Below are 24,535 nucleotides of genomic sequence, written 5' to 3'. Positions count from 1 at the left end.
CAAATAACGGGTTGCGGTCCGGTCCCTACACCATAGAAATGTGGGTTATGTGGCCAAAAGAGCAAAAATTTGTATACACGTGAAAAGAGGCGGTGCAGTGAATTTGAACGCCAGGGTGCATTTCTATGGGTGACACGACGTTTTAACGGGGGCTCCGAAACGGAGGACTAAATTTGGCGTGATCTTGGGACGAAGACATAATGAGAAGTCTCCGCTATCGAGGATAACTGTACCCTGGCCATCGTCGTTCGTCATTTTTTCCCTATTTTTCTCACACTCGAATTTCCATGAATTTTCTCGAGAAGTGACGACGAAAGGGGTTGAAGATCTACTCTGCCATCATTTTTTAACTTGACTTACAATATACTGAGTACGAAATACAAGAATTCAGGAGTTTAAGAATCTTAAATCAGAAAGCAGAGAGAATACTGCTCATCGGAGAGACGTAGAAGATGCGTGAAACAAATAAGCGCCATGGGAGCCCTGAACGAAAGCAGCCAAAGAAACGATTAACTAATGAACTTGCATAGTCAGTTGTGAAACTGAACCATTAGTCTGCACGAATCGGAGGAAAGAGCAGACCCATCTTCCGGTGCCATGCTATGAAAATCGCCATATGTTGTCCATCCCTAACGAGCTAGAGGACCAAACAGAGGGATTCATCATGCATCGAATGTCCAGCGTCAAGGTGTAAAAGTACAAACGACTACCCCTTTCCCTTGGACACTACGAAAATTTCGCAAATTTCACTAGGCCGCAACGACGCTTTCGCCAGTTAGTAATTTATGAGTACTTTACGCAAATTCCGTGATTTTCTTCTGGCGGTGGCCGTCGTAAATCATGCGACACGGGGCCAGAAACAAAGGTTGCTGCGAAGTACTAAGGAAAATAGTCAAGGAAAGGCCCACGAAAGGGTTATGCAGAGTGATTCTTATGCACGCTGTCTGTACGGTTAAGCATTGCGCGCAGACACCCCGCGTAGCGGTTACCGGCTACCAAGCGTTCGAAACTCTCAACCCTTTCGACGAGGGTTTTAGTGTACCAACCGATAACTGGATTTTTCGAAATCCTGAGGTAAATGCTGACTGCGATTGCAGGGATTAATTTAGCGGGATTCGATTGTTGTATCGGGGTTAGGAAGCTGCTACAATTTGCCTGGGCCAAGATAGTGACCAGTGCCGCGACAGGTACGGCCAACTGATCATTACTACCTAGAGCTGTAAATATCGACGCAACTTTTGATTCCGAGGGAAGCCTTAGCCTCTTATATTATGACGGATGACACGCCTACTCGACACGATAAACGAAATACAAATAACAAGGGAATTCCGTGTGTTGTAAGAAGTGTTCCATTTTACGAACCAAGTGTTTGTTTCAATTTTCCTATTTGAAATTGAAGCCATTCCTGATCTTATAAATGTATATTTACTATAAAATTTTCGTTATGAAAGCAGTATCGAAATAAAATATTAATTTCATTGTCTTCTCTCTGTAGTAAATAGAGAATCGTTTAAATCTGACTAATCGTTTAAATCGTCGACTTTTTCTTAGCTTACATCCATTAGTCCACCTCCATCAACTAGTATTTTCTAATTTCTTACAAAATTTTCCTAGTTTTCGTGTTATTAGACAAATGTTATTAAAAAATAGTACGCATCTTCGTACAATATCCTTTTATCGGGAAACCTCAGAAACACGATCCCAATGAACTCGTTATTCCAACGACCGTAGCTAACTCCTTAATCGTAAATACCTTAACTGATTTTCTTATGTACACGATTACGTCCGCGTAATCACGTGAACGTGTCGTCCCATAAACACTTTGGGAGTAGGAAGTGGTGAACGCGTGCCAGTCGGACCCCGGCGCTATGGTCATCAGGATCGTGTCCCCCACCATTTTCTAAGGAATCCACTCCTACCCTTGGGTCTTGCAAGGGTTGCCCAGTATATAAGTGAAACTACACCCCCTCTCGTTCTAAACGATTTTGGCAATTCGCTCGGTGAACACGAAGATCAGCTAAGTCTGTTCTTTTGAAATCGATTTTACAACCTGTGATCGATACGGAACCGCGATAGAGTGTGTTGTGATATCAGTGACCGGTGCCTGACCTTTGGATTAAATATTAGGTAAGAAACGTTCATTGTTTATGTTCGCGAAGGCTCAACGAACCTGCGAGATCATCGCAATTACGTAATCAGTGGATGCGGCTAATATTTGCGTTAGTCAGTGATACGTTATGGCAAATTAATCGACTTCGGTTTCTTGCGAAACGAATTTTTACCGTTTCGTCGCGCGAAACAAATAAACTCAGTGTGTTGCCTAAAGATAGAGCCATGCTTCGATTTCATTAACGTAAGAGTCGCATTTTCGAAAGCATATATCGACGAGCACGTTTATCACTTGTTAACGCTTGCTTCTCGTCAGCTTTCGACGAAACCATCGACTTGAAACGATCGTTATCGCTTAAACTGACGCGCGAGTTTCTGTTTAACCGCTATTCCGTTTATCGTGATCGTCATACGCAACAGTGTTCTTATACTCAGATATTTTATAAATCGTACGAATCGAAATTTGAAGAAAAGTCTATTCATTGGTTTGCCTTGATATCGTTCATTATAGGGCAATCAATCAATTTGCAAACGATATTTAAAAACTAATAATTTTAATTACTCACATGCTTATTCGCCGTTTCAGGTGCTGGACAACTGCAAAATGGAGTCTTATCCTAAGGTGCCGATGGATAATGCACAAACGTTAGACTTTACATCTTGCGCGGAGCGAGAAACAAGCGTGCAGTTCGCTGATTCAATTCTGGATCTTTCCTTTAAAAGACAGGACACTTTAGCTTCAAATCCGACGAATTCACCAGATCCGCGTTCAAATTCGCCCGCGAGCACGACGAAACAAGACGAGACCGGGCACTTCGCGGATTCCGGACGAAAAAGTCCTTTCGAAGGTCGAACATTTATGGTAACGCCACCCTCGGAATCGGATTCACCAAAAAAAATTAAATACGGATCGATTTATAATCGTATCGACGCGCCCGAAAACAATATTACAGGACAACACGGCGACTATTCCGTTCTACCAGTAAACATTCCGATTCCGGTCGTTCCTACAGGACTGCCAACGTTCATTGCGCAGAATGGCGGGACGGACAAATCTATGCAAATAGTCGGCACGTCGACCGCAATGACGACGTATTGCAAAGACATTTCGTTGTCTCCTTTGCCTACGGATACTAGTAAAAAAGCATCGAGACCGTTCAAAGCATATCCAAAAGATCCGCTTTCACTTACCATGGGAGCAGCTGAATTGGTGTACGATCAAAACTCCAATGAGGCGTACTCGGAATTCCGGAAGCGGATGCTGGAGTCGGTCAGGAAGTCGAACGAAGGGACGAATGTAAAAATGCGAAGGGTCACGAAAAGTCCTGGACTTCCGACGAGTACTGTCGATGAGAAGGATGCGGCTTATTGGGAAAGGAGGAGGAAAAACAACGAAGCTGCGAAGCGTTCCAGGGATGCTCGAAGGGCCAAGGAAGATGAAATCGCAATCAGAGCAGCATTCTTGGAACAAGAAAATATGAAATTAAAATATGAACTTGTAGCACTTAGGAACGAGACGGCAAAGCTTCGATGTATGATTTATTCGACATAAGTTTTGATACAGTTTGTATAGAGTCATAGATTGTTTATATTCTTCTAGCGTTGATGAAGAATTAAATTAATTTCTGAAACGCTAATCGCAAGGACAATATTTGTCTTTGACAAAGAGGCATACTACGCGATATTTGTAAAAATATGTCCTACTTTCCAATTAACAAATTTCTTAAAATATTTTTATTTCAAGTACACTATCAATTTCCAATTGTAAGGAAAAAGTATTATTTGCTACTGTTTCATATGATTTGAAGTAAGTTCTTTAATCTACTGACACTGTCACATGTATATTGTGTAAAAAGTATTCCTCGTACAGTATTAGGAGGTACAAGGGGTTTTTCGTGAAGCTATTCATTTTTGTGCCATTCAACGTTACAGTATTTCAGTTATTGTAATAACAATTTTTTCTTTCAAAGTAACGAAGATTGTGCCAAGTAGGCTATCTGATACCAGCTTTATCCGAAATTAAAAAGTCTATTATTTTTTGAAAAGACAGTAAAGAAATTTTATATGTACTTTGATGCGAGAAATATTCTACATGTTGCGACTGACTAAATTTATACCTAAACACATGTGTATATTGAACAAAATGATTGAGCAAACATGTAAATAAATAAGGATAGCATAGAAAGTACCTAAACAAACTTTATAAGTTTCAATGTACATACAAAGATTTTGTTGTGATATATTTAAAATATATTTATAATATAAAATACCTTTAAAAACAATGTCATTTATTATAAGATATACCTGTTGGTAATGGAAGATCACGAATGAGGTAATGAATCAGCCAAGTCCATCATACATCCTGTTTCAAGTACATTCTTTTCGCTAGTTTGATTTTTAGTAAGTGCTTTCGTATATGATTTTTGTACTTGTCTAGGAATAAAAGCTAAAGATGTTCCTTTGCTAGCAGTGGAATGTAATTGACTTTCATGAACAGTAGTATTTGTTGGTACTGCACTTTTTGTTGCGATTGTAAACATTTTAGTCTTTTGATTTTTATTCAATTGTACTTTTTTGGGTTTTGATACTTTCTTTTCAAGTTCAGATTCGTCGATATCCATTTTATCTTTAGGCTGATTTTTTGTATGATGAGAAGTATTATAGAATCTAAAATTCTTGAAGAATTTATGTACATTGATGCAATGATTCTTTCTTCCAACTGAATCCTTAAACTTTAAATCACATTCGGAATCATAACATTGATACTAGAAAAAATATATGAATATTACAAATAGTCGGGTCTAGATAATATAATAATACAGAGTTTATAGATACCATTGCCTGTTTTATACATGAAACTTGGAAAAAACTATCGTGAGTCTCTTGAATATGAATGTCTAATAATCTGGGATTTGGCAGAATCTTTTTACATTCTGCGCAAACGTAACGATGGTTACTATTATAATGCATTTCGTAATCAATTAACGTTTTAAATGTTGCTTTACAGCCAGCAGCATAACAAGGGAATTCCCTTATACTAAAATGAATAGAATTAATTTATTATAACTATTTAACTCGTGGTCCTTGTATGTCATCTATTAGGTTATGTGATAACATAAAAATTGAGGTATAATAAAGTTTTATTTACGGTTCGTGACACAATTCTTCATCGTCTTCAACAGTAACACCTTTTCGTTGAAAAATTTTGCAAGTATTATACGAATCTTCGAAAAATGAATCATCGATACCTCTTATTCCTACACCTATCTTTTGCAAAAATTCCTCCATATTCCTAAAATATTAATCGTTGTACCGTATAAGAAGATACTATAATCTTTCCACAATATTTAATTATTCACTACTACTCACATTTTAGAATTATCTGATAGATTACTGCTTAAACATCGACAAAGCTTTGACATATTAACAACACGACGATTCTACCTACTATGCTCTCGTGGTTATGTACGTGATCACGTGGTGGTCACATGGTTGTGACGTATGCAGTCACGCCAAATCAAATTTCATCTTCATTAATTTAGTATTCTTCTCCTTCGCGTCGCGAATCGATCTAAATCTTAATATTGTTATTAATAAACAGATTGTGTCGCGGTAAGTGATAATAATGTGTTAATTATAGTGAAGTGATATTGTGCCAGTGATTACTTATCAATTCCACATGTGGATTATAGCAGAGGATTACACAGATGCACGGATTTTCGGGAAAAACAAATTGGTTAGTGATTTATCATTGAACTTTCTTACACATTTGTTATACGAGAAAATCTTTTTATTAATATAGTACTAGTAATTTGGCATAAAGTAAATATCTGCCCTCAATAACATAATCATATAATAAATTCATTGGTTTCAATAAAAGTAACTTGGAAAACATGTAAATATACATTATGATGATCAAAATTATTCAACTAGGAGGCGAGTCTTTAGATTTTCTAGAATTTCAGCCATCTTGTATTCCAATTCGCTTCGTTTTTGCATTTCTTCTCGTTTTTCCTGTAACACATGTGTAAAATGACTATACATTCGTCTTGTTACGATATAAATAAAATCTCATATACGTGGAAATTATTTTAAAGATTGTACAGTGATTTATATTAACAAAATTAATATTTATTTCCATCTTACGATACTTTGTCGTTGAAGCAAAATACTCAACGTTCTTTGTAACAATTTTTGTTATTTTTTGAGCATATTTTTTAGATAAATAGTAATAGTTAATACATAATTATTATTATTATTATTATTATTATTATTATTATTATTATTATTATTATTATTATTATTTAAACATACAATCACATAGTGAGATAATTCAAGATACAATGACATACTGTTTAATACTAGATTTCAATCATTTTTAATTAACATAATCCATACCAAATAATTGCCTTTTTATACTTGCTGAAAAATTTAGAAATGTAGATCAAGTCAGTAATGTTTATGATCAAAAAGCCATTTAAGTTTTATTATAATACTTGCAAATTTTTCAATACAATCTTATCATGTTTGGAACACACGTATCTAATTCAAGTACTGATCAATTTACATTACGAAATTTGGCGTACATTTCTAAACACATCTGGATTTATCTGAATCAATTTAAACGAATCAATTGTAGACAATAGATCAATTTGCACGAACAGATCGATCTGCGCAAATAGTTCGAAATTAAATTACGAAATACTATAAAAGGCGAGAATAATCGATATAACCGATCGGTGCATTCGGAATCTGTTCTTGCTCGACCATTCTTATAGCGGTAGCACCATTCGTATAATCCGCAACTCCAACTTTCTCGCTTTTGCTTTCCGGTTCACTGGTAAATTTCGTTAAACTTTCGTCATACCGATACACGTCTCGTTGCGGCACAGTTATGCCAACTGTCTCTTCGTTTCCAACCTTTTTGTCACCCTCAAAAACCCCGGACATTCTCGCGCTCTCTTTCCCATAATCGAGGCCATAAATATTTTTACTAAAATCAAAGAAATCATAGCCTCCACGGGGATCATAAGCTGCCGTTGTTCCAGACTCTTGTCGTATAACTTGGACATTTTGCAATCCGGGATCTTTAACGTTTACTTGCTGTTTATTTTCCGCAGGATATGCTTCACTATAGTAATTTCCTACTGGATATTCAGGTGCTTCTATGCTACGTTTTAAAGTCTCAAACTTTGGTCGTTCTGTGTTCCTGTAATTATCATTCGAGGTATACTTGTAACGATCCCAAGAATCTTTGCTATCATTCGGATCAGACACGATTTCGTCAACATGAATTTTTTTAGAATCCGCCGGTCTACTAATCATCTTTTGTTCCTCAGGAGCTCTTTCGTACTGGGAATTTGCTTTCGAATCTTGTCGATAAGTATCTTCAGAATTATCACGAGATCTCTGCGTTGTATTATTCAGGTTAACTCGACTCCTTCGTCGTTGTTGTTGTTGCTTGTTTCCTTTTCCTTTATCAGATGATTCTGGTTTCCGACGATTACCACGTTCCTTGCTATTGTTAATAGAAGGTGGTGTTACTGGCAGAACATTGGTATGAACTGTACTATCTACAACGAAGTCAAACGGAGGTGGCCACATTTGCAGGACCTTCTGTTCGCCTTCGTGCAGTTTCTTCGGTGTTTGTCTGCCTGGAAAGGCTGCCACTGCTTTTAAATTCTCTTTTTTCGGTCTCCTTGTCTCTTTCGCCGCGATCTTCTTCGTGGTTTCCGTCTTCGCTACGTTATTGTCTCCCTCCCATCGCTTAGCAGTTGAGAGTCTCGATTTTGCCTTCCTTAATTCTTCAGGCGCAGACAAATATCGCACGGGTACAACCAGAGGCATATTCTTAGTGTAATCCATTTCTTCGGTAGTATTTTTTTCTTGGAAGTAGGATCTGTTCTTTTCTTTCATTGAAACAGTTTTTGGATCTTCAGAGGAGTCTTCCTCGGATACTCTTTCATTACGCCTATTGGGTTCATCCTCTTCCTCCAAATTGTACTCTTCGTACTTATTTCTAGCTGGAATATCCTCTTCTTCCCTGCTGCTTTCGCTACTTTCCTCTTCATCTTCGCGATCATCGTGAGACTCCTCCTTGGTATTCTGCGAGGTGTCCTCCCGCGAATTAGAGGGCGCTGACGAGCTATAATAGTCACTTAATGGCTGCTTAAATTTCCCAAAATAATTTACGTATCCTCCATCATCGTACAGCTCACGATTGTGCAACGGTTCTCCATAACTATTGCGAAGTTCTTCAGGTCGTCGTTGCTCGTCGTCTTCACTCAGTGGCAATGGTTCGCTGTACTGTACATTAGTATAGTTCTCATTAGCCTGATGCGCTTTATATCTTTCTCTGTCCTCTTCTTCTTCTTCTTCTTCGCTCTCCTCGGGCTTCCTCGTTCTTTCAGATTGCTCAGGAGCTCTCTCCTCACTTTCGTACGTCTCTCTTGATAGATCCTCCACTTCCGATGGCTCCCTATTCTTTACAGTCTGTCCGTGTTTTCTACACTTAGAGGGTCGGTTAACACGCTCCGATTGCTTCTTTGGACCACCGTGTCCTTCCTCACCACTGCGGTTATTATCCTTCTGACGATTCCTGTGCCACTCCTGTTGCTTCAATCTATGCGCATGTTCCTCCTGCCTTCGTTCCAGTTCCGCCAACCTCTGCTCGTACTCCTTTTTCCACGGTGGTTCCGCGGTGTACGGTACCTGTATCGGCGGTGGCGGTGATTGGACATCCTTCGGGTCATAAATCTCTTTATTCTCCACCGTTAGCCTATCGGTGGTCTCGGTTATCCTGAACGTTAATTGCTGCTGATTGCGAGGCGTGACAAGCGGTTGTGGGTAAGACAGCACAATGTCCTGCGAAGGGATCTCAGGTAGGGGTGGTTGAGGCATGGCTGGTAACGGTGGCAGAGACACGTTCGGTACAGGGATCTTCACCAGGAGACGAGGTTCCAGTGGCTGGCTAGGAGTCGTTTGAGGTGGCATCGTCGACGTCGTAGTAGGTGGTTGAACGGTCGTCGAGCTCAAGCTACCGTTTCCATGGAAGAGTCTCTCGTACTGCTCCAATTGGGTCAGCAGACCTGTACCATTCCCCAGGTTCACCAGACCTGTGAATCTGATAGTTTCCCGCTGCCTCGGTGCAGCAGTGCTCGATGACGATTGAGTGGAATTCGTGGCGGTTTGGTTGTTATTCCCCGAGGCTCTTGCCCCGTTTGACGGGGGACTCGGATTGGGCAACGAACCTATTTGAATAGGATCCACCGTATAACCGAAAACCTGCGCCAGGCCTGAGAGAATTAGACCCAACGCCCGTTTGTCTCGCGGATTGTTCGGGTCTAGAGGCTCCTCCTGTTCTTGGTCGCTTGATGAGCTTTTAACGTCTAGAACGGGCTGGTTTTCCCGACCTATCTCCACGGATAGTGCGGAACACGTGCACAGTATGCACAGGTAGCACAGAACACGGAATGTCCTAAGCTTCATTGTGGAGGAATTGACCACACTCTATTTGGAAGTTACACTTTACGCACCGAGTGATAACGAGGTGGCGGCGTTGGTCACCGTGACAATTTCAGTCGCATCTTCCTTGACTCATCAACAGATGTACATTCCACAAATTACTATCGCAGAACTATCGATCTTCTTCTGATCTGTTTTCTGACGGTCAAGTGAGATTATCGGTTTACTTGTATCGTTTATTGACAAAATATCTACGCGATGCACCGTTAAACGTCGACGAATGGTAGCCAAAGTGCGATGCTACGTCCCATCGCGAGTGCAACGAAGTTTCGCCAGGTCCTGCCAACAGTACTTTAGCGCCTCGAGATTCCGCGAGGACTGTGGGACCGGTGTCGCGCGTCGAGCGTCGTCAAACGGAACGTCAGGCTGGCGGGGATGGATTTTTGCATAACATCAGAAAGAAATGCCGAGTTTCTCCTCAATTGCACAGAGCCGCCCGCTGATTTGCGACAACTGAAGCGGTGCGGCGTAACGCGGGAAAGAAACGCCGCGTGATTGCACAGAATCGGGGGAACGATACAGTTCGTTAGGGCGCGCACAATGGATTCGACGCGAGCACGGGTTTAATTGCACGTGTTGCCGTGGAATGTAATTACACGAGTCAACGACTCGGAGTTCTTTTAACGAAGGAAAATGGGGCGAATCGAGCCACGTTGTTTTTTCTCTCCCTGCGGCTTTCGAAAGCAATCGAATTTCGTTCGCGAGGGATGAAACAGAGTTGTCGCGTCGCTGTAAAATTCTAATTTGAAAATGTTCCTACGGAGTTTGAGATCTTAGGAATCGTGATCGTTCTGCTTGTATTCTGTTTTAATTCCTACAGTGGTCAATAAGAAACGTATGCAAAATATAACATGATATGTGATCCCAGATAATCTCAATCTTCTCTTTGAAAATTAATTTTGAAAGTTCAGCGATATTTGAGCAGTTGGTTAAATATCAGAGATGATAGGCTATCTGATCTTACATTATAGGCCAAAGTACTAGCACAGCGTACAACACATTAAATTAGGAAACTTCGGCTATGAACCAAGAGTGAAATTACAACTCGTCTCGCTTTTACTGATAGCGAATCGTTAAAGCATGCTCGTTAACGTACGATTTCACTACATCCTTTACCGAGGGAACAGAAATTCATTGAGGCGTACAGACGCACTTTTACTAGCGATTCATGCCTCGTATATCTGAATGAAATATTGTATACACGACGTATCGAACAGAATTTCAGATGTACCCAATTTTACAGCGGCATTTCGCAAAGAAATGGCTTGGAATTTCTTGACCGCCTATAAAATTACAAGAATGTGATTAAAAAGATAGAAATCTTTCTTCACGTTAAGTAACTTTTTGTCTTCACAATTTTACCGCTGTAAAATTCCTTCATTGTTGCACAATGTATAGGAATCCGGGTGATTAAAAGTGACCATACAGATTGGCTTAATGGAGCGATGCGAGAAAGCAAGTGAAAATAAAATTGTTCCCTCGTAAAACCAGCCGACTTAAATCAATCGATGGTTAAGAGAAACAGAGCGTATAATTCACAGGATTCGAAAATACGATAAGTATTAAGCTGTAGAAATTATTCATCCTAAATTCAATAATCATTTTTCTAAAACATTTGTGTCCCGTCGTGCTACGAATCACATTATAGCCTATCTCCTAATTGTTCAGTGCATGCAATGATTATATTACAAGCGATAAAAGATTATGTCATCGAGCAATAAGTACGAGTTTAGATATTCACCGGGCACACTTTCATAAGTATGTCGATTATATCATCTGTTCTCCTCCTGGAGAAAGTTCGAACAAACGGTGTCGCTTCGATTTCCTGGACTGGTGTGACAAAACCTCCTCCTTAAGGAGTACGAGTAAAAAGATAAAATTAACTATTCTCCACACGAAGTCTACGGAAGGGCTCGTTTTTACGTAATGCGATAGTTCCTGCTTCGTAACGACACGAATCGACTCCTTGTTCGATCAATCTGGCGGCTAATTACTTGATCACTCAGCGCGTTAATTGCGCGACTCGCGGAGCGCCATGAAATCGCGCGCGTCTTTTGGGAACGTTCCCACCTTCGTCTCTTCTTATTGTCTCGATTCTTTCGCGAGCAACACCGGATGGCGAATATCGTTAGACCGTCGACGAATTGCTCGGACATGCCGACGAATCGCGGATGATTATTCCACGAGAAACGAAATTGCCGTGAAATTGTTGGAACGCACGCGGCTTTCATCCGATGATTGTTTAGCGGTAGCTCCCGTTGCATTTGATTATCGGTTCTGTGCAGTTGCAGCCACTTTGAAGACGAAAGAGCTGTCTATTGTCTTAAGGAATAGACACGATGATTGCGGTCGCTGCAATCGACGGAAGTAGGGTGTCTTATGAAATTCTGCGAAAGTAGAAAATCATTGTTGACGAAATGCAACTTTTTTTTTGATGGTAGTAAGCAACGATTTTCTGAATGGTAGTAAGGTATTGCAAAATGCTTGAAGCCTAAAATCTTCGAACGTTGAATCATCCAATTATATATTTGAGTGAGTGAGTAGCAATTCCCCAGAACTACTTTTTAGTTCAAAATGAAGTTTGAAGAGTCTTCTTACTTTTCAACACCACACGAATCGTAATACATTGACCGATACAGCGTCAGATTTAACATTCGTGACGTCAAGCATTCGCCTTTTTTATCGAAACGGAAGGGAAGTATTTGAAGCCTTTAAGCGAGTTTTTGCATAGTTGAAAGTCTCCCAAGTCCATTATATTAGTCGGTGTCAAGTTTTGCGACAGACATCTAGTATTGTGAGCAGCAAATGAGTTCAGCTAGATAGAGATAAGCTATTAAACTTTCCCAGTATGATTCTCTATTACTTGAGGTAAACAGGAAATTGCTACGTCTCTGGCTAATGTCCGTGCACGCGGTGGTTCTTTATTAGCGATGATTTCAATAGTTATAATCGATGAGAAAATTTTACTGTATAAACACGTCGACCTTACTCGTGCAATCCTTTACGTTGCTACGCCTATTGAATATTAATTTTATCGAAGAAAGTGTACTTTAATTAAACTCATCGTCAAATGAAATTCAATGGGAAAGAAACATACACCGTGTAGATAAAATATTCCCCATAAGTTTCTGGTTGTATAATCGCATTTCCTCTAAACGGTGTTTCCGACGTTTTCTCGATCCGGATGTAATTAGTCACGTGATTCAATGAGTCCATAGATGGAAACTATATCAGAGACTTGTCAAGGCATTAGGAAATATTTGTCGATAGTTGATTATACAAAGTTGGACACAGTTACCACGGTATTAGGTATAAAAGAAGTCTACACTTTCTGGACCACACAGTTCGATTTTAACTCTAACTCAGGTTGATCATGAATATTCTGGTAAGGATAACTCTAACAAAGTTGATAGCGATAGTGTTCTTTTTAGTTGTCAACCCTTGGAAAATATTAGTTCGTTTTAGTGACGTTGATACTGGTTTTAGTTGCTATTACTATTCACTCTTTTCTCCTTGGCGATCGGAGTCACCGTGAATCCGAACGACGTTCCTGACAAAATGGCCGGTATGGGCGGTGAGCCTAAACAAGAAGCCGCTGGTGGCGAAAAATCAAATCCTATGGGTGGTGGCATGAAATCCGATGGTGGTATGAACGTAGCACCCCAAAAAGGAAACAGTTGGAACCCGTGGAATTGTCTAGTGTATGGTAACAGTTGGCCTTGGTACGTAGATCGCCGCTAGAAATCTTTCGTTCTAGAAAGGTTTTGCGGAAAAATGACCGCTTGTTTCAAAGATTCTTGCGAATTTCGTAACAGGAAGTGTCGTGCGTGTTATTAACAAACTTTCGGTGATGTTCGTCAGAGTTCATGTTCTAATTTGCTCTTTGTTGATGGGTTGTGAAACTTTCTTATTGTCTGTTTCTATTTTCTGCAAATTATGCATATAAACTTAATTAAAACCTAGGGGAATATTTTATTTCTCAATCTCTATACGATCAAAACTTTACGCAGGAATATCTGAAGTAATAGAATTAGACATGCAACGAGGTGTTTTTGTATGAAAGTATTCATAAGAGTAATACTTTAGGTATGGTTTTGGTAATGGATGGCAACCAAGTAGTTGGTACCCTCAGTTCAACCTATTTTATGGTCATGCTGGATATAATGGATATCAGGGTGGCCAGGGTGGCCAGGGTGACAAGGGTGGCCAAGCTGGCCAGGGTGGCAAGGGTGGCCAGGGTGGCCAGGGTGGCAAGGGTGGCCAGGGTGGCCAAGGTGGCAAGGGTGGCCAAGGTGGCCAGGGTGGCTTCGGTGGCTGGTACAAAGGATGGTAAATCAAGAGAGATTTCTACCAAATCTTAAATATATCTCAACAATTGTTTTTAATGTCCACTGACTGATCGTTCGATTATCATGTACTATAACTATTTTAATTACGTCCGCATCTTGCGTACCTAATCTAAGACTGAGATATCATACTTGTCTGATATAGACTAAATAATCAAAACATAATCTAATTTTGTTTTGAAAACTATGTGTTATATATGTATATCATAAGTTTATTATTGTTAAACGATGATTAAGGTGAATCGAATAAATAATTTATAGTACAAGAAGGGATAAAATGATTTGAACGTACCCTTAGGCGTTTTCTTATGTAGGTTGACAATATTTGTTCGCATATAGTCAGATTTTTATCCGTATCCTGCGGAATAAAGAGTACACGTTACACCATTGCAAAGCAGTCATTTACCTTTTGTATCAGTCAACCTTTAAGATGCTCGTCAGCTCGTTAATCTTTTGTAGTCTGGCCTGTTGTTGCTCGGTTAAATTATTGCACGTTCGCGGATTCGTTGAGTACATTTCAAGACGAAACGAAGAACGTCTTACTTTTTCCACTTTCACGTTAGTAATCCATAACAACTTGTCATTCGTCGCGACACTCCGCATGCACCCGATATGCGGCGTACAGTTGCTTAGAAACAAATGGAACAACACAAATTTTATCGGGTATATTCGCAATAATTTCATACAACTTAAGTGCGTATAGGTTAATTCATGTTCCAAGCAGCAATTATTTATATTTGAACTTTTGAAAATTCTTGATTCGTCGAACTTTTACATCTTCGAATTATTATCAGTCGTTGTACAACAGGACCAAACAAGTGTTCTGTTTTTGGCGCAATCGATATTCAAATTGTGCGGTGTGAAGTTGCCCCAATAATGCTTATACTGGTCAGTTTATTCTATACCTCCTGCAGATACCATAGAATACTGGTAATCCTTATGCGGTCAAAGTAGAGTCCTTCGCTTCCCATTTTCCCTTCTACAGCTTACAACGAGGCTCACTAGAGGGCCTGTTAAAGGATTAAGGAGTCGTAGGGTTAAATTTCTCTGGCGGGACATTATGCAAATTTCTAACAAGTAGTGTTTTTACACTACGAGCCCCATTAGTGGTTGTCTATCTGTCCAATGCAGCTGCACAGAATTTTCATCAAAACTAACAATCGACACTTACCATTAACGTTTCTCTCAGAAACAAAGCTAGGATCCTTGTTTTATTTTAGCTTCTAACTTTATCATAGATCTATCGATCTTTCGTATAATAAAATAACCAGCGTGACATACTCACAATTTCCCCGCTTCGACGATTATTTATCCGCGTACGGGACACTGGACTAAACCCTCAAAAAAGGGGTGCGCTTTCAGTCATCCTGTCCCAACAAGAGAGTCAAAGGCTAACCGGCTCCGCGTTTTATGGTTCGAGTTTATTGCTCTTAACTAGACACTGACCACTATGCACAAAGGGATGCTGTCGCATCCCCTTTCCGGTGGACCAGTTCTCTGTCAGCGGAAATTGACCGAGAAGATTTCAGAATAAGAGTCAAAGGCTAACTGGGTTCATTTTGCGGTTTGCCTCCGTTGACAATGGACGGTGGACAGTGGCCATTGTCCTCCGACGAGCCCGGCAGCATCCCCATCCGGATGGACCAGTTTTCCAACGATACTGGATCCGCGAGAGTGGTGGAGAGGGCAGGACCTCGCCACGCGAGCAAACAGGTTACGCTCGGAGGGATGAAACGCTGTCGACGGACGAAAATGGATCGTGATCCAGATCAGGTGGAAAACTGGTCCATCGCTTGGAGACCCTCTCGAAAACGGGAGCGAGCCGTCCACGTGTTACTCGATTGTTCGAGATCAGAGATCAGAGCGCAGAGAAGTGGGCAGCAGGTTCACAATTCGCGATTCAAGTGGAAACAGATTGCTCCACTTGATAATTTTTGATATCATACATCAGAACAGGGTTACGTTTTCAAGTAGTTTGATTACTCGTCTCGATTTTGGGTAATAAATGATTCTTCGTTCGTATCATCGATCCGGAGAACACAAAGGGGATTGTGAATCGTATACCCTTCCGTTGATACCGGCCATTATCGTCGCAGAACACGTTCCCTCGGATTCTCCGGGCTGTCTGGCTCGATTTCCGCGGGCTTGTCCCAAAGAAAATCCTCGACGGTACTAAGCGCGGTGGCTGAAAAAAAAAGGGGTGGTTCGAGGAAGCGGGAGGACAAAGGGGAGCCGGAGCACTCGATCAAAAGTGAAAAAAAAACAAAGCCCGGTGACGTGTGTGTCACATGAGACGCCGAAACCAGCCCACATTGGCCACTTCTTTCACCTGTCCATCATCCCGCTGCCCTCCAAAGAGGACGTCTCGCTCCCCGGCAGGGCTGAAAGAGGACATTTGCGTTTCCGTCCTCGTACCAGTCATTGTACGCTTTTATCGGCCGTTTCGCGTTCAGTTTCTACCGGGGATTTCGTGTGCTCCTCGTGGGGAATACTTGAAAAGGGAGCCTACCCATAATTGACTGCTTTATTCCGGATTCCAGACCGTAGGTAAGCCGCGTCGATACGTAATCGCGGGGGTAACGTCGCGTCGCCGCCGCTACCAATTATTCGTCGTCGTTGTTCCACGTCGAACGTCCAACCGCGGCGATCACGCCGGTCGAGACGTCTGAATTTCTTTATTTTAACCCATCGCGACCTCGTGGATAGAACTAACGAGTAAAGCGAGCAGGGGAACAGCGTGCAGGGTGGACAGGTAAAGAAGAGGGAGAGACAGAGAAGGGACACTTTGGCAGTGTCTCGCGTGGAAACGAAGCGCGCACGGTCGTGGAAATACTCTTTCGTGGTTCGCCTCGTCTTCCTCCCCTCTTCTCTCTCCTCTCGAGTTAATTTGTCTTTCGTCTGCAAAGACGTGTTTCCCCGGAGGAGACCATGAAAAGGTTTCACTACGTATACGCTGCATTACCTCCATTCGTATCGGTAACGAGGCCTCCACCTACAGCCGGGGATTTCGCTGGAGTGAGGTATACCACCGCGCGTAGACGTACGCGGTATTGCCGGGACACCCCGTATATAGGGAGGGCGTATTTGTTTTACTGCCTGGCTGCCGGCATTGGTTGAGAACGTGCTCCGCATTCTTGAAATCGTGCCACCCTTGTTACGGCATAGACTCTCCACTACCCGGCATCCCCCTTTTCGTCCGTCGAACATCCCGCCGTCAGGCTCTCCGGCTCTCCTCTTTACTGGCGCTAGCGCACCATCAGGATCGACGGGAAGGATCGTCATACTTCCCCCTTCTATCCTGGGCGGTCATAAAAATTCTTGACTCCTGTAATGGTCACGCGACGCGGATGCGGGGTGTTCGACGCGTTTCTGAATAAACTCCGGGATGACGAGGAGAACGGCGAGGAATTCCTGCGCGAGTATGTAATGCAATGTATAAGGAAGAGGGTATAGCACGTATTAAGAATTTCTAAGATCTCCGACAGCGGCATCGTAAATTTATTCGCCACTCGTAATAAAATCGAAATAATTATCATCGCGTTAAGTTGAAAATGCGAGGCGGTCCTTCGTCGTTATAGGGAACATCTCCATATTCGATATCATTCCCTCTTCAACGCCATTCAACGAATCCCACTTGTTTCTACTTCGCGACGAGGGCGGCGAGGGATACAAATAAATTTCCCGGGTTAATCGTTGAGCGAGCGTTCACTTTTCTTCGCGGCAATCGTAAAGTTCTTATCTTCCGTGACAGCCGCGGCGTTCCCCTCGAAACAATACGGTGTATCTGATTTCCGGCCGCGCGCAACCTTGTACACGCGGGGGTAGCAGGAAGTGAGTCGTCAGAGGATGGTGGACTGAGCATTCCGCCGCGGAGGATCGTGAAGCCGGAGAGACGGTAAAAATATTAGAGCGAACGAAGAGGCAGGGGGTTAGAGGCGAAAGAAGGACACGGTGGAAGAGTCCGAGCATTCTGTCGATCCTAATTTACGGCCCGGATTTCAGGCGTTTATGCCTTTCCGATAAGGTCGTTCACGCAGATGCTGCGCCTGCACCGATGGATATTCCTTTACTTCCGCTGCATCCCCTTTCTCGTCCTTTTTTGCTGGCAAAGATTCTTTCTTTGACTCCCGCACCGTGATGGCAGGCCATAACGAAGCCGTGGTTCGAGGCTGGCCTTTTTTCGAAACGTAAAATGGAACTCTGACTATGGAAGCTTTGATGAGTATACTTTGATACGTTTCGAGGAAAGTTTGATGTTACTACGCGGCTCGAAAAAGAAAGACGTGAGAGTCGCAGAGAAGGAATAGGTGTTTAGAATAATTGTGTTGCTTTGGATATTTTTTTTCATCCAAAATCTGTGCCATTGATGTACCTATACTTTGAGATTTTTTTTTTGTCATATACATAATAATAGTAACATTCATTAGATGAAAGTGTAGCAAAAGAGAAGAATTTTCTCACAGCCAAATGGAAAAAGAATTCGCAATCTCTTAGGTACCGAGAGTGTTACGTAAACGTTTTTATATACAAATTAACCGATCGACGAGATGCATTATATAATTGCATGGCGAGTTACGTCTCTGGACCTGAATATCGACGAAATCGATTAGCAGCTTTTTCAATTGAATCCGTGACGAGCACGACCACGGCATAATAGAATCGAAATCGTAATAAGTTTCATTCCAATTTCCCATCGATCAGTCAGCAGGTACGGTAATATTTGTTTAAGGGACAGACGACCGGAGATTCAATAAAATTGGAAATTTCGGCTTTTTTCCGTCCATCCAGAGGGGTGTTAAATTCCCTGTGAGATTCGATTGGTTGACGGTTCGTGGCGGGTGCAGATTTCCTGTCCGGAAACGCCAGTAAGTTGGGTTTGTTCATGATTTTTCGTAGCACCTTCGCCATTTCTTTTCCTTCGCTCCTGTTTCGCCGATTCCGGTTGGTTCCTGAAAATCGCAATATTCGATTGAATCACTGCAAAATGAATCGCCGCGAAATTATAACGAATCATTATTGCGCCACCGTTTCTTCAACCCGTTAAAATACATTGATTAAGAATTAAGTTCTTTCACCGCGCTCTCTCATTTATGCCTCGTTCTTATCGAATTACCAGGCGATCGTTATATAAAGTTTAATCTAAAACTTCTTAATCTTTAAATCTCCATGCTTTGACTAATAAAAGGAGGTCAGATCGCGGTGAATTCCGCGCTGTGTAAAATCTCGTCGCCACTCTTCCTGGAAGTTATTTAAACGAAACAAAACGCTTACTCCGCGTCCGCGTCAATCATTTCCCGCGTCGTGAATCAGGCCGATTTACGCTCGAACCAACGTCCCGACGAAGGATGAAAACGACACGGCAGCACTTTGTGTACCGAAGAACTGTGAGTTCCTAGGGAGAGCGTATCGATATAGCTACTCTTCTTACTTTTGGCTACTGTCCTCGGAAGTCGACAAGGGGGGTTGTGCCGTGGAAGGGGGAGGGGGATAGGATGGCCAGAATTTATAGCGTCTTTTGCGATCCCGGCGGGTAGGGATGAGGCCGCCACCCCACAGACTCAATGTTTTCTGCAGGGAAAGTCGGAAGTCGAGTCGAACCCTGGCCAGGACTAGCCGTATCCCATACGTCTTGCTAACAGACCGGATAGGTTTCGTCCCGTTTCTCGTCGAACGAAAAAATTCGTTAAAATCGCCGAACGGATCCGCGACATTTCCACGGACGTATCGAGGCGACGTGTCGTCTGGTGAATTATTTGAGACCCCTTTCGTCTCTTAATTCGAACCCCAAGGAGCGCAATCGATTTTCGAACACGGCTACGCGTGGACAATACGTGCACGTTATCGGGTAGATTTAGTTGGACGAGCCCGGTCCCTCCATTTTCCGAATGGACTTCTGACCCAACCATCCTACGGCTCACGGGGATGCTTTTTATTAGACTCCGCCAGGATCACCCGGTACAGTCGTGTGTTCATGCACAGGCGTGCTTCGCGCGTGGAGGTGTCCCGTACATGCGACGGCAGTGGCCATGTTCAGGGTGGAGGGACAGCCCCATTCGCCAAATTAACTGCGTTAGACCGGGACCCCGGAATTCTTTACGCTTTCCTCGACCTACGACCGGCCATTTTACGCTGGATTTTTCGACGAAAACGCTCGACCCCCGTCGATCCCCCACCCGTTTACCCCGTCGAACGATCTTCCTTTCGCTTTTTATTTCTCCCGTCCGATTACCTCTTTGACGAATTTCATTTCAAGCCTAATGGCTGTTTCGACGCCCGTTCACCAGTCGGTGTGTTTCTAAACATTCTTCGTTTAATTTTCTTCATCGGTGTCAGCAGAACGTATCCAGTTTGCCGTATGCAAATTCTAGCCACGGTGTTGCGCCGGTGTGGATCGTTGTTTACGCGGGTAAATATTGAATAATGAGGAAACGTGTACCTTGGATTTCTGTTGGCAAGACTTATTTCGCGTTGTATTTCTTTTTGAACAATGCGTTCGGTTCCAGTAATTTGTACACCTGTTATTTCAATATTCTGCAATTTTCGTAACGAGATGTTAAAACAACAACTTTGGGGCAGTAATTGATTCACGATAATAGATGAAACGGTTAAAGTAGATAACGATACGAGAAGCGTTTCACGAGAGGCACAATTAATGAAAGATGGAACCGCAAACAATGGCGATAAATGTTTGCGTTCGCCTCGAGCCGTTTAACTTTAATTATTTTGTTATACGACGCCGGGGATTCGTGTTTCCGGCCGCGGGAGGCGCGGAACTTCGCCGTGAACTTTTTCGAAGGCGGTGAAAGTGCATAATGCGAGAAACTTAAGTAACGATTTCACTAGGAAACTTTCGCGCGGCGAGACTTTAAAGGCGAGCGCCCGAGACGGCCGCCTTAATCGAATCGCTAATGTTTGCAAAATCTTTGTTCGAGACCTCTTAAAGAGAAGGAGACGAAGCGGCTTGTTTCTTTCAGAGGTGCTCGACGATCGCGTAAAAGACTATTTTGCGAGCAATCTAGTTTTCAGTGTCAGCAATCTTAAATATAATTTGAATGCTTTCCGAATGAACTTAAACAATTTTCCCTTTATCCTCTACACATTGTTTAAAAAATGGTCAAGTAATCAAATTAACGATTCAACTCCAATACTAGCAAAAAATCGATTCATCCGCACGACCTTCTTACTCCAACAACGAAATTCATATGGTAGAACTGTTGGACGTCGAACAATCGCAATCCCTTCTTCCCTTGGTCACGATCAATTACATAAAGGCGTCAAGGTTTCACTCTGGAAAGACGGATGAAATTGTTTGACGGTTCCAGGAGAGGGCTGCCGACTCGTCGGGGTTCCTTCCGATCCGGCGGGTGTTCGTAATCCTAAGTGGCCGAAAATCCCTATCAATCGACGGAAATCGGTCCCCGTCCGGTCGCCCACCCCCGTATCCTTTCTCGTTAAACCCTTCACCGGTGGCCGGTCCGTCTTCCAACGGAATATCCGCGTTCGATCGCGAATAACTTTCTGAATAGGTGATCACGTAAAACTGATTTAGCAATTTGCCCATTCCGGAGCGGCGCGATCTTAGTTCAAATTGAGTATAGTCCAAGTCTTACTCGGGTGAACCACTACTAATCCAATTCCGGAGATCTCGAGACGTTCTGTTGGGCCACGGGCGGCAGTGGTGGCGCAGGTAGGGGTTGGAAGAGGGCGAAAGAGAAAGAGCCGCCTAGATGTGCGCGACGTATAGACAGAGGATGAAACGAATGAGAGAAACGGAGAAAAGCGTTAAGGTTAAAGAGGGCGTGAGAGGGAGAGAGAGAGAGAGAGAGAGAGGGAGGAAAGGGGGTTGCGGGTGAGCAAAGGAGTTTCAGGCGAAGATATAATATCGCCTATGCAAATAGCCTTTGGACTTAGACCGGCTGAATATACTTTAACGCAGGCAGCTCGAGTTAGACCGCATCGTATTTTCCATCGGCTGGGCGAGTTCTCGTGTGCAGGCGCTCTTAAAAAATTCCATCACCGGAACGTGCCTCGTTACGCCGTTGTTCGACAAAGTCCTCCTCGCGAACGGACCCTTGTAGTCTGCCCGTTTTAAGCGAAAGTTTCCCCTGAGTTACGTGAGAACGGCTACTTCGTGCATTTTTTCGCTCCCGCCTCGTTTCTCCTTTCTTTATCTCGAGCCTTGCAATCGTCGAGAATTTGTATAATTTTTCATACACCGATGTTCTCCCGCCTTAGGTGTCCATTCTCGCCGGCGGGCTTTCTTGGGGAAGGAATTTAGCATAAACAGTATTTGTAACTGCTTTAAACCGTACGGAGTCGCTCTCGCTTTATGAAATTTTTAGAACCGGTGTACCTCTGATCCAGCAATTTTCTTTCATTTCTTCTGCACCATGTTCATCACTCGAACAGAAGAAAATCAATTTTCGCTAAAAATTGTTCCCAAACGATATGGATATCGGATTGCTCTTCTAAAAAGGTAAAATGAAAGCTAGAAAATCATCGTGGATAATCAACGTATAATTACGCTGCGATACATGGAACGCTACGTTTGCAAGCGTGCGTCTAGAATAACATAACAACGTCCACCATGACGCGGGAGCCGGGCGAACGTAACCGATGAAGCGAAAAGGGGTGCGAAAGGGGAGAGATCCAGGCGGCTGTAAAACCCTGGTGGAGAGAAGTCGGGGTTAGAGGCGGGGGGACAACATTAGGCAGGCTTTCCAGACGAGACGAGGGTAGGACGTTTGAGGTCAGTTCGGGGCGGTTTTTTCAACCCCCGGAGCGAGTCGCTCAATACCAAGCCGCCCCTCGACTGACCAATGGTCGGCCTCGTGCCCCCACCAACCGCCCAGGCTGACCAGCCAGCCGATTGGACGAAAACCTCCCGAGGGATACTCTATCCAGCAAGGATACTCACGGCCCGAATCCTCGAGACCCGCTAACTAACCGGAGACGAGAGATTACGTACCGGGTGGCACGTTCGATACCGTGCTCTATATATTGTATCCCGGCGCCAGGCTATTCCGTAGTCGTGGAATTCAACGGACGGTCTCATCTGGCTGCCGGAATCTCTGATGAGGGATTACAACGAATTTACAACGTTGAATTCTGTCCTGATTATTTCGACCGTAGGGTCATACCTGGAATAATTGGGAGCGGACCGTGTAGACGCGCGCTCTAATTGATTTTAGAGAAAACTCTCGGTTCATTTTGGCTGAACAGCAGAAATTGTTCGATTAAAGTTCGTTCAAACGGATTGCGTACGCGCTATTCGCACAGCCTTACTCCTAGTAGGATGGATCGAGGTTTATTAAATACACTTGACAAGTAGATATCGTAGTTGCTGAAGGTACTATTTCCATCGAGCGAAAGGGGAAAGATTTCTTCCAAAAAATACGACGTACCCGCGACACGCTCTTCCTTCGTAGGAAGGGTTTGACATTTCCTGCCGCGTCACCCGCTAGACGCGAGGAGATGGGAACGGCGTTGCAAGGTGGCGTCGATGCCGTCGACGTGCATGCCGGAGTGTTTACGAATGTTATCAGCATAATAGCGGGACACCCTATATCCGTCCAGCGGCGGATCGGTCGCCTCGCTAGTTTGCCGGAGATGATATCGGGCGTCTCTCCTTTTCGTTAGATTCCGCCGCTACTAAAGCGGATGGCTCTTGAAACTCTGCCAAAATTCAGATCAAGCTCGGTGACTTAAAGACACCTTAAAGCTCCCGGAGGGTTGGCGCGCGAGGGTGGGCCGCCGGGACGGCCGCGCGGAAATTTCGAGCCGGTCGCCGGTTCACGCTGGAAATGACGTCGCGAGTTAATTTGGATCGATTTCCGACCGCGCGGTTACCGCGCTGGCCCGCGTCTTCCTCTTTGAACTTCCGGCCGAGCGGCTGTTTATCGGCGTATTGGAAATTCCTCGCGCACCCACGTCGCACGGATACGTGCATCGTCGAGCCTCGAACTCGTTCGCCCGTATTTTTCGTTCGTCTCGAACGGCCTCAAATGAATTTCCGTTCGAATGTTCGCGTGGTTCGCTGATGAAGGGAACAGGGAGAGGCAATATCGTCCCTGTTTAAGCGAAATCGATGGAACGACGATATGAGAGACAGCGGAGAATATCAAGATAGATAAGAATTACACGGAAGAAAATTAGAGTCTGGGCAGTTTGCTGAACGCGAACGATACTTGGAAATTCCCAACGCTTGACCGTCAAAAATTGATCGCGACTAAGGAGCACGGCCGCGGTTTCCGGTAAGCGCGACAGGTATTTCTCCGGTTAGATTTTTTTTTTCCTTTGCTCGCTCTCGGCGGTCTTTACTCGTTCTCCGGCGCAGACAGGACTGGCTGCGCCGGGGCTCGAGCCCACGGGACTGGGATCAAAGGAAGAATTATCAGGGTTCTGAGCGCGGTCCGGGATTTGGTCCCGTAGGAGACTTACCACATGTAAATAAGGACAGAGCTTCTGTAGCTCGCTCCTGCCCTGCGTAAATAACATTTTTCCGATAGCGTCGGAATAACCCTCCGCGCTACAATCCGCTGGAAACCCCGACGCGT

The 24,535-nt window shown here is 43.4% G+C and overlaps 4 protein-coding genes across 5 annotated transcripts; 1 reads left to right on the top strand and 3 right to left on the bottom strand.

Moving 5' to 3' along the window:
• Nucleotides 1–2,676: 2,676 nt before the first annotated feature.
• On the top strand, nt 2,677–3,802 carry Gt (transcription factor giant). Its single transcript, XM_076896523.1, has one exon. The coding sequence runs from the start codon at nt 2,714–2,716 to the stop codon at nt 3,659–3,661; it is 948 nt and encodes a 315-aa protein (XP_076752638.1). The 5' UTR covers nt 2,677–2,713; the 3' UTR covers nt 3,662–3,802.
• Nucleotides 3,803–4,333: 531 nt separating this feature from the next.
• On the bottom strand, nt 4,334–5,547 carry L(2)k10201 (zinc finger protein 511 lethal (2) k10201). 2 transcript variants are annotated; one of them, XM_076896524.1, is made up of 3 exons: nt 5,258–5,547; nt 4,945–5,146; nt 4,334–4,874 (listed from the first exon to the last, which is right to left on the bottom strand). In XM_076896524.1, exons 1-3 carry the CDS (start codon nt 5,395–5,397, stop codon nt 4,431–4,433), a joined length of 786 nt encoding a protein of 261 aa, XP_076752639.1. In that variant the 5' UTR covers nt 5,398–5,547; the 3' UTR covers nt 4,334–4,430. The 2 variants fall into 2 exon arrangements, with proteins under 2 accessions (XP_076752639.1, XP_076752640.1); XM_076896525.1 differs by having other exon boundaries at nt 4,945–5,042; nt 5,258–5,384.
• Nucleotides 5,548–5,902: 355 nt separating this feature from the next.
• Nucleotides 5,903–14,596, bottom strand: LOC143424465 (uncharacterized). The gene is made up of 3 exons (XM_076896526.1): nt 14,403–14,596; nt 14,272–14,337; nt 5,903–6,123 (listed from the first exon to the last, which is right to left on the bottom strand). Exons 1-3 carry the CDS (start codon nt 14,580–14,582, stop codon nt 6,031–6,033), a joined length of 339 nt encoding a protein of 112 aa, XP_076752641.1. The 5' UTR covers nt 14,583–14,596; the 3' UTR covers nt 5,903–6,030.
• On the bottom strand, nt 6,814–9,597 carry LOC143424452 (uncharacterized). Its single transcript, XM_076896508.1, has one exon. The coding sequence runs from the start codon at nt 9,595–9,597 to the stop codon at nt 6,814–6,816; it is 2,784 nt and encodes a 927-aa protein (XP_076752623.1).
• Nucleotides 14,597–24,535: the final 9,939 nt, after the last annotated feature.

Source organism: Xylocopa sonorina, chromosome 6 (assembly GCF_050948175.1).
Source record: "Xylocopa sonorina isolate GNS202 chromosome 6, iyXylSono1_principal, whole genome shotgun sequence".
In the NCBI taxonomy this organism is placed as follows: Eukaryota; Metazoa; Arthropoda; class Insecta; order Hymenoptera; family Apidae; genus Xylocopa; species Xylocopa sonorina.
Note: the sequence above shows the minus strand (reverse complement) of the source record. Positions and strands in the feature narration are given on the sequence as shown.

Excerpts from the sequence above, each read along its gene's own strand:
- Gt (XM_076896523.1), top strand. The coding sequence starts at position 2,714 with ATGGAGTCTTATCCTAAGGTGCCGATGGATAATGCACAAACGTTAGAC.
- LOC143424452 (XM_076896508.1), bottom strand. The coding sequence starts at position 9,597 with ATGAAGCTTAGGACATTCCGTGTTCTGTGCTACCTGTGCATACTGTGC.
- LOC143424465 (XM_076896526.1), bottom strand. The coding sequence starts at position 14,582 with ATGCGGAGTGTCGCGACGAATGACAAGTTGTTATGGATTACTAACGTG. Across the intron at positions 14,338-14,402 it reads AGCTGACGAGCATCTTAAAG|GATACGGATAAAAATCTGAC; the intron begins GTTGACTGATAC and ends TTTATTCCGCAG. Across the intron at positions 6,124-14,271 it reads ACATAAGAAAACGCCTAAGG|GAAAAACGAGAAGAAATGCA; the intron begins GTACGTTCAAAT and ends CATGTGTTACAG.